The sequence below is a fragment of the Lactuca saligna genome, chromosome 7 (assembly GCF_052625555.1).
Source record: "Lactuca saligna cultivar CGN05327 chromosome 7, ASM5262555v1, whole genome shotgun sequence".
Taxonomy (NCBI): Eukaryota; Viridiplantae; Streptophyta; class Magnoliopsida; order Asterales; family Asteraceae; genus Lactuca; species Lactuca saligna.
The window spans coordinates 21967017-21977262 of NC_136423.1; the positions used below are offsets into that span (position 1 = coordinate 21967017).

General features: G+C 32.8%; 2 protein-coding genes and 1 pseudogene across 2 annotated transcripts; 1 reads left to right on the forward strand and 2 right to left on the reverse strand.

The window, feature by feature from the left end:
- Positions 1 to 1159: 1159 nt before the first annotated feature.
- LOC145006505 (pentatricopeptide repeat-containing protein At4g14850 pseudogene) lies at positions 1160 to 4111 on the reverse strand (annotated as a pseudogene).
- Positions 4112 to 6180: 2069 nt separating this feature from the next.
- On the forward strand, positions 6181 to 7371 carry LOC145005996 (uncharacterized protein At4g28440-like). The gene is made up of 2 exons (XM_078965093.1): positions 6181 to 6561; positions 6928 to 7371. The coding sequence occupies exons 1-2, from the start codon at positions 6276 to 6278 to the stop codon at positions 7113 to 7115; spliced, it is 474 nt and encodes a 157-aa protein (XP_078821219.1). The 5' UTR covers positions 6181 to 6275; the 3' UTR covers positions 7116 to 7371.
- A 775-nt stretch (positions 7372 to 8146) lies between these two features.
- On the reverse strand, positions 8147 to 9537 carry LOC145004028 (uncharacterized). Its single transcript, XM_078962935.1, has 3 exons — positions 9354 to 9537; positions 8680 to 8832; positions 8147 to 8596 (listed from the first exon to the last, which is right to left on the reverse strand). The coding sequence occupies exons 1-3, from the start codon at positions 9363 to 9365 to the stop codon at positions 8357 to 8359; spliced, it is 405 nt and encodes a 134-aa protein (XP_078819061.1). The 5' UTR covers positions 9366 to 9537; the 3' UTR covers positions 8147 to 8356.
- Positions 9538 to 10246: the final 709 nt, after the last annotated feature.

Consider the following 10246-nt stretch of genomic DNA (forward strand, 5'->3'; position numbering starts at 1 on the left):
AAGTATAACGATGCAAAAGTATGGTACATATATATGAAAATTTGTAAGGTAGGTTGTTATTTTTGATAAAAGGCACAAAATATATTGATATAGTGAGCAATTATTAGATAAACAAAGATATAGTTAAAGTAACTTGGGAATGGATTCTTGACTTCTTGTACATACAATACATATGTAAACATTTCCCAAGCATGATCCAATGCATAAAAATGTATGGGATACACAAAGCTGAAGTATTGGTGTTTGTATCCGGTAACTATAGTATAATATTTACGTTATGTTAGTAAATGTAATATCTGGCTCTTGATTTTAATTTGTAGCCAAGAAAAAGAGGAAGGATTAAAAAAATGAATAAACTCATTTATAATTGAAATGAAACAGTAATAAGACTAACAAGATGATATTGCTTTCTTTCGGTCTGAAATACAACTTACGGTTTGCCAAAAGCTTAGCTCGTTTCACACTTAGTTAGCCTTGGACAATATATAATATTGTAAAGTGGATTTTAAAAAATACGTTGGAATAAAAAATTGAAGTACAATGTTTCACTAAGAAGAAAATGGAAAATACCAAGGTTGTTAAAATCCCGATTTGATCTTAAGTTCTTACGTTTTAAAGATCCTACAAGTCAAACACTACGATCCCGATCTCACATCATTAGTTTGTTATATAGCCAAGTGTAAAAAAATTGTCTATTCAAGGTAAAATCGAACATCACAAGTTGCAAGAAGTCTTGTAAAAGCATCACCATTTCATCAATACATCTTGAATTAGGCAGAATACACTCATAATAATCTTTTTGTGATCTTATATCTTTAGTTGTATATGATCAAAATGATTTTTTTTTTTTTTTTCTAATTAAGTTGTTTTCTTTTTAAATTTTATGGTTCATAGCAAAAATAATTATAGTTTATGTTTAAGAAGTTAAAGTTGATTCCATTATCAACGTCTTGCGATCAAATTTGAATATGAGTTCATTTTAGTAGAATCTTTCGAACCTATCCGATTTTATGATCACGATCTTGCGAAACATAAAATGATCTTAAGTAAAATAACGATCTTGACAACCTTGGAAAATACAGTGTTATAAATATATAAAAAAATGAATTAAATTGTTATAATAAACTAATAAATTAAACTAAACTGTTATTTCTTGTATTTAGCCCAATTTATAATTACCTTCCTTTTTGATGAAAACCATATACAATCCTAGTTTTACAAGTCCGGGCAACCCTTGATGGCCACAAGTGTATCAAGTAATATGTAAATCAGGTATCTATCGACATCAGAGTTTCACCAATAATCTCCACAACTACAATTTCCGTCTCGGAAATGGTGAAATCGGTTGATGTCTCTAACAATAATCTCTCTCGTGACAACTTTACTAACAAATTTCAAAAAAGTATGACAATCTATGCAAACCCTAAGATTCTTTTTAACCCTAATCGGAGCTCTTGGAGGAGTAGCAATGAGCCCAAAAGCAACCGCAAGTTTCTCACTATGATACAACAAAAGCACCTCCTTTTCACTTCTTGCAACATTATGAAGATCATTTTCCAAAACCGGAACATACCCTTCTTCACGAATCAAATCCATCAACTCCCCAAGTTTTTTAAATATTTCTTCACTCATAGAATGGCTTCTATCTCCTACTATGAATGTGTATACCCTATCTTTAACTTCAATCCAACTCATCCCGGGCTCTTTCTTGATCTTACTATCTTTCATCAACCTCCTTGTATCCGCAACCTCTTCCCATAAACCAACTGATGCGTATATATTCGCAAGAAGAGAACGGGTGCCCGATTTTTCCGGTTCAAGAACAAGAAGCTCTCGGGCAGCCCGTTGACCAAGGTCAACGTTTTTATGAGTTCTTGCAGCACCAAGAACCGCCCCCCAAACCGAAGCATTAGCCTCAAATGGCATCCGACTTAACAAATCCATCACCTCATTTAACTTTCCCGAACGCGCAAGAATATCAATCATGCACGCGTAATGTTCTTGTGTTGGCTTAATTCCGAAAACGTCCTCCATTGTTTCGAAGTATGTTTCCGCTTGAGTTACCAACCCCGCATGGTTACAAGCAGATAGGACGCTAGCTAGAGTCACGTTGTTAGGGGCGATTCCGTCTTTTAACATTTTGTCAAAAAACGAAAGTGCTTCTTTCTCGTGTCCGTGTTGGGCAAGTCCACCAATCATAGTGGACCATGAGACGATACCCTTTTCAGGAACTTCAAAGAAAGCACGACTAGCATCCTCTATACTTCCACATCTAGCATACATGTTTACAAGAGAATTCGAGGTATGAACATCGAATAAAAGACCGGATTTTAAGGTATGAACATGGATTTGTTTACCTTGTTCATAAGCAGATAAAATAGCCGAAGCCTTTAGAAGAGAGCTACAAATGTAAGACTCGGGCTTAAGCTCCAAATCTTGCATTTTTAAATATAGTTTTATAGCTTCTTCACCTTGTCCCGACTGAGCATACCCAGATATCAAAGATGTAAAAGTCGCCAAGTCAGTGGTATCCAATTCGTCAAATAACATTTTTGCCATTTCCACATGACCACATTTTGAATAAGAAACAACGAGGTTGTTTATGACAAAAGGGTCCGATTGGAATCCAGATTTTAAAGAAAAACCATGAATTTGTTCACTAACATAAACATCTTGCAAATTAGCCTAAGATTTGAGGATTTTAATTAAAGTGGTTTCATCAAATCCTATTTTGTCCATATGTTTAGCAAAAAGGGTCAAAGCTTCAATGTCATTTCCGTTTTCAGAGTGTCCAGATAACAAAGCGTTTAATGCAATCAACTCTTTTTTTGGCATCATATCATATACCCTTTGGGCATCATCCATTTCACCACATTTTGAATATATATCAATAAGCCCACAACAAAGATGAAGATCGAATTCTATTTCTGATTTTATAAGAAAGGAATGGAACTGTTGGCCCAAATCTTGGAGACCTAATCCAGAACAAGCTTTAAGAGCACTCGAATAAGTAAACTTATTCGGTGTGATTCCTGACCTTTTCATCTTAAAAAATAACTCCAAACATAAATTATAGTATTCATGAAGAACACAACCAGCAATGATTGCATTCCAGGAGACTATATCAGGGTTAGGAATGTGGTCAAAGACTGTTTTAGCATCTTCAAAGTCTCCAACTTTTGAGTACATATCAGCAAGTGCATTAGACGAAAAGGGATCAGAAGTGTACCCATGTTTGATTAAATACCCATGAATTTTTCTCCCTTGGGTTATATCTTGTAAACCTGTGCATGCATTGATTATAGTTGATAAACTAAACTCATCTGGGATCAATCCATTACCAATCATATCTTGAAATAAATCAATTGCTTCTTTAAAGAAATCACCCTGTTTATAACAAGAAAACATTGCATTCCAAGAAACTATGTTTCGGTTTCTGTCTGGAATCTGATAAAAAAAGCCTCCTTGAATCAAGAAACTCACCACATTTTGCATATAAATCAACCAATGTATTGGCAACAAAAACATCATTTTGGAAACCAGTCACCATGACAACTCCATGTATCTGTTTCCCTCCAATGATATCCTTCTTCATGGAGCAAGCTTTGAGGACACTAGGGAATGTGAACTCATTACATCTAATACCCAACGAGTGCATCTCTGTAAAAGCCAAAAGTGCCTCTTTACCGAGACCATTTTGGGCATACCCTGATATCAAAGTGGACCAAGCAACTAAATCTGGTTCAGGACTTTCATCGAGCAACTTGCGTGCACAGTCAAAAGCTAGACACTTTGAATATAAATTGATGAGATGATTCCTGTGTTTTGGATCAATCTCCAATCCGAGTTTGATCAGGTGGGTATGGGATCTGTATCCCTGGATTGAGCGACTTGGTTTGACAAAATTGAGATAAGAGTTTAGAGTAGGAAATCGAGTTGGGTGTCCATTCAGCATCGTGGGGGACGTTTAAGGTAGCTGTAGTCTGTGGATTTTCAGTGATTATGGCCAGAGATTGTATGCGCCTAGCGAAGAAGATGGATTTGTAGAGTTGAATTTGTGGTTGATGGAGATTGTGGAGGGAAAATAATCGCCGAAGATACATGGGTCGGATCCCATACACAGCACATGTTTTATATCGTATATTTGTATCCTAGGGAATACACACAAGTTTTTATATATGCCCTTTAGCTTTTAATAAAGTTCGAATCAATCCCTTTAGTAGGATGCCTTCAAAAAATTCATTTTAAATACAACAGTTGGTAGAATGTTGCACACTTGTCTATAATTTGGTAAACTCAAATAGTATATCTTAAGATTAAAGTTGAAATAATCAATATTGCTATTTGAAGTGAAATTATATTCTTGTCTCTATCTTTAATTAATTTTTTGTAACTATTTGTTTGATTCAAGTCTGTATGGGAGAAAACACAAAAGAATATCGTTAGGGCCCAACTCAAACCTTTTAAAAGAAAATGTACTTTTCCAGGCTTCCAGGTTTGCTCAAACCTCCTTTGGGCCCAACTCAAACACTTAAAAAAAAAATGTACTTTTCCAAGCTTCCAGGTTTGCTCAAACCTCTAAGAATATCAAAAACCTGAATATAAAACATTGAATAATAATCATTTACGTTAATTTTAAATAAACAAATTATATAATATTTATTTTTTTGGTTTAACCAATTAAATCATTTCATATAATAAGTACCATATATAATTGTCAATATGAATCATATTAAACGTTTAAAGTGGAGTAAAACTGTAAAAGCTATGGAATTTTAAGGTTTTTGTTACTTATAAATAGGAAGGTGGTGGGAAGATTTGTTATAGATTGTTTAAGCAATCAAAGCTTTCAGCTCTCATTCAAACATTGTTGAGTGGAAATATTGAGTAAGAAAAGCTAATGCTTAAAATCCTAGATTTGTTTGTCATTTAATAGTATTTTTGCATGTTGAGTCGGTTTTTACTTTTTACTGGTTTAATCTTGTTATATTCCAAAAAATCACTAGTTTTTTTTATGTTGAATCTGTTCGAGTTGGACCGAGTTTAAGAGATTTATGATTTTCTTAACCAATGTTGCAAAACTTATCTCATTAGATGGCCCAGAGTAAGTCGTCAGGTTGCCCGAGCCCCAGGTTTGTAAAACCCTACATACAACTCGACCCAACACCTAATATTTTTTTTACTCTTTCGTTTTTATCAGTCTCATTTAGATTATCAATAATATTGTTTTTTGTTCTAGATTCGTCAGGCCCCGGGGTTGTAAAACCCTACATACAACTCGACCAACAACTAATAATTTTTTTTACTCTTTCGTTTTCATCGGTCTCATTTAGATTATGAATAATATTGTTTTCAGTTCTAGATTCGTCACTGAAGGTTATCAACCGTCAACAATACAAGCTTTTGTGTATATGCTTGTACACGTTAAAAATGTATGCACATTAATCCTCATAAGCTGTTCTCCAACAACAACACTAATTTTTAACAAGTTATTCACAAAATTAACAAGTTATTCACCAAAATAACTATGAATTGGCGGGTCTTTTTAAGTTGTTGTTTCTCTTCTGTATAACTAAATAAATACAACATAATTACTAATTCAACAAAACAAGAAATTTAAAATATTTAAAATAGAAGATCTTTTATAAACTTACTAGGATATAATTCATGATATATGCTAGATCACCATCTTTGTTTATATTTTCAATAGTTAATATTCTATAGCTATTGTTTATGAAAGTTTCAACAATATATATTGTATATTGTAATATATAACTGATTGGACATAATAAAGTTGGTTCGTGAAAAATAAATTGCTTTCACAAAACTGTATCAACCTTATTTTTAAATAAGACTCCACACTTTATAGTCAGTCAATAACTCTAATCTAAATCCAATTTATTTATGTATAAGTTCATATATTTATTATTTAAGTTTTTGAATATACTCATAAGTAATAATATTTTCTAATAACTTTCTAGACTTTTTTTTTTTTTTTTTTTTCGAGTTACGTTTATGGAAGTATTTAAAAGTCATTATCGACATCACAATTTATCCCGCAAGATTAAAACTTATTTATGAATAAAATTTAATACAGAAAAGTAGAAGGTTCAACTGGTCACATTTTAAAACATGGAGTACTTAAATGAAAACTATCCCAAACCCGAAATCCCCAAAATGCAGTCGAATCCCCGTTGTCTATTAGGGTTAGGGTTTATCGATTGGTGGGGAGTAACTAGTCAACTGACCGACTGAACTTCGATTCCACGGTTGCGATGTCGACAGCGGCGGAGACGGAGATTGATATTAAACAACCAGAACCGGTAGCTCGAGTAGTAACGAAGAGGAAGCCTGTTTTTGTGAAGGTCGGTGATCTAAAACCTGGAACCAACGGCCACACACTCGCCGTCAAAGTCTTGTCTGCCACCACCGTCTTAGACAAGAAATCACGCTATACATCGTCGTACACTAGTCGCCCCGGAGCTGCTCATACTCGCATCTCCGAGTGCCTTATCGGCGATGAAACCGGCACCGTTCTTTTCACTGCTCGTAACGATCAAGGTCTCTCTCTCTCTCTCTCTCTCTCTCTCTCTGTATCTATCTCTTTAACGCCTTTTTATATGATACTTTCCTCGATCTACAAATACATGACTTTTATCGATCTGTATCTGTAATTACAGTGTTCAATCTAACCGATTGCACTCGAGGCTTGCATTTGAGCTTTCAATTAACTTTATCGTACCTCGTCTTGCAGTTTTATTTGTGGCATGTATATGATATTGACTACAAATTAATTTCTTTTTGCTGTTCTTCAAGCTAATGATATACTCTTGAATCAATGCAACAATTGAACTACTTATTTGGGAAAGCAAAGTAATATAGCTATGAAATGTTTGCATATTCTAAACAATTATATGTTCATTGCAGTTGATTTGATGAAGCCTGAAACAACTGTAATAATACGTAATGCAAAGATCGACATGTTCAAAGGCTCCATGAGACTTGCTGTGGATAAATGGGGACGCATTGAAGTTACAGAACCTGCAAGTTTCACTGTGAAAGAGGATAACAACTTATCTCTGATCGAGTATGAGTTGGTGAATGTTGAAGAATGAATTGAATTTGATTAATGGTATGTGGTATGATTGTTCTTGTGACTTGTGGGTTTTTTGATATACAACTACAAAAGGTTTGGTTTAACCTTTTCGTGTTGATATCCTCGTATAACACGTATTAGAATTTTACCCTAATGTCATTTTAAGTGGTTTATCTTTTGAAATGATTACATTGGTTGATTCCAAGAAATTATGCTTGTTTGTAGTAGTTTATTGAATGTGAAAGAAAAAAAAAAGTGTAAGATTTGATTGTTAATAGCAACTTATTAAAGATCATGTGTTTGTGATTCTTGCACTTTTCTGGTCAAAATGTTGAGGTCCTTTTGGCTAGGCTTGTTACCCAGGAATGTTTGAGACAAACTTTTTAGGGTTATTTTATGTCATTTTGCAATTTTCAAAAAGCATACGACTACTTTTGTCAAACATTTTTAAACAAATAAAAGTTACATCAACATTTTTAAACAAATAAAAGTTACATCAAACATTTCTAAATAGATAAAAGTTATAGCTTCCAACTTTGAGTTTGCAACTTCCATTTTGAATATCGATGGTGAAGATCGCATTTCTTTAATAAAATGATTATTATTGTATGTCATTTTGCATTTTTCAAAAACTATACTACTTTTATTGAACATTTCTATACAAATAAAAACTATATTTTTCAACTTTGAGTTTGAAACTTCCATTTTGAATATCAAGGTTCGTTCGTATGACGTTTTTTCTCGTTAGCCAAGAAAAAAAACATGGATCGTGTTTGAGGGCCTAGTAGTTCAATTAAATATTTAATGTGCTCCCTACCTTAACAAGACATTTTTTTTGGAGTAGGTAGTTATAATGGTAGTAGAGGGGAACAATAAGGGAACCATGATTTTCATTCCGTACATATGGTATATTATAATAAATGAATGAATTATTTATATATTAAAAGACTATGATAACAATTGCCTATAGATATTTTCCATGTTTAACTACTTTAAACGAACCATGTATTAAACTATTTGATCTTTTAATATATTTATTGACAAACTACATACACACTTGGTAAAATTATATTAAAAAAAATATTGGTCACAATTTTCATCATTCATTTTGCATGTTTCATCATTATTTAATTTATTTGCATCTTATCATCTATACAAAGCATACAACCAAGGGTTGAACTACATTTTCACACATTTTGAATCCAAAACCTTATATGATCAAATATATTGACCAACGATGAAGAAACCCAACTTCATTCACTATCTTGACTGGCTTTTACTTCTACTCATCTTTACTAAAATGTTGAACAAATTCGGAACACAAACCCCATGAGAATTTTCAATTTGATGATCATTAGACGATACCTTGGAGCTTTGGGATCTTTGTTGTGGTGGTATGCATGATGCTCTTGTAAAGTACAATGTTCCATTGTCTCGTGGTTTGATTCCTATCAATCGACCTAGAGACACACTGTTGTCTTGAAAGAACGACACCGTTGACTACAAAAAACAGAAACACTCATATACAGTTTACCAGATTATAACAACAAAACAAAAGAATACAAGTAACAAAATGTGAATACCTCGGTGTCTAAGTTGGATGATGAAAATGAAGAAAAGCTTGAACATGGACCATGAAAAGTGTTTGGTTCTCTTGCATCCACAACACCTTCAACACTAAGTCTCATGTTCATACTTCCAAGCCCAAAAGGCCATCCATTTGGCACCTCATGACCCTACAAATGAAAGGCTTCCAAAATTTCTTTAAGATCTTCATCGTTTTGGGAACAAATTTTATGAACTATTCATAATTTTAGTACAGTTTGTGTGTTGTTTTATTTGAATCTCAAACAGTGTAAGTTCAACGTGTATACAGTTAAATTCGTAACAACTGGAGAAAATCGTTCATGAACCTTGGCTCTTAAAAATACTTTAATCTACTGATTTAATTCACATAATTAACAGATAAATTACTCCAATCACTTGTTTCAAAATCAAGATCATCAAGAAAAGTAACTCAGATTGGCGTTCCGTTTTTCCCTCAATACCACACGCACACACAGAAAGTGTTCATGAGTAAGTGAAATGAATCTACGATCCTATAAACTAGTGGAAGAAAAAAAAAACTCATAATTGATCACAAACCATAAGAAAGAAACCACAAAATTGAACGACAAACTTATTAGTTTCCTATCATAAACAAGACTGATAGTTAATACATTAGAGAGTAAAATTGATGAATTAAAAGATGGATTACCTGGATAATCATTAAGGAATGCTCGAAGAGATTAAAGAACGTGAAGAAGATTAATGAAGATGAAGTAAAGCTTGTAATTATTCTTCTGGAAGTGAATCTGACATGTGAAGAACACGAGTGATGACTAAGAAGGAGTCGTCTACCCAAAATTTCTGCAATTAAAAACACGGTTGACAAGTGGCTGTTTTCGTAGGCCCTATATATATATATATATATATATATATATATATATATATATATATATATATATATATATATATATATATATATATATATATATATATATATATATATATATATATATGTGTGTGTGTGTGTGTGTGTGGGGTGGGGGTGGGGGTGGGGGGTGGAGGGATGGAGAGAAAGAAAGTGACACTTGAGAGACAAATTGGTAGAGAGAATTCATCAATGAATATTAAAGGATGTCATGCAAAACATGAGCAATTTAATATATGTTACCACGAATTTTTATGATGCATTGATATAAATTTATTAGTTTAGTGTGCCATGTTAAAAATAATTGAAGTTATAAAATACTAAAAAAAGTTATATACACTAAAGAACAATGTCATGTGTGCTATAATATATATTAGGGTGCATGGATTAACCAATTTGGTTAAATAAAATTCTCCACTCAATCAAACTCGTTTAGGTAAAAGGTTTGATATATGTCACTTAATTAAATGGATTGAAATTAGCTTATCCGTCTTTTTTGGAAATATGACTTATCAGTATAATTAATTTTTTTTTTTGTTTTTTCACATATAAGTAATTGTTTTTATTTAATCTTTCTTTTATACATATCTATGTAACGAACTTGTTAGAAAAGTTTACATATAACCATTATAATCGGCTGTAATAGTCATATGTGAATATTTCCAACAAGTTCCTTA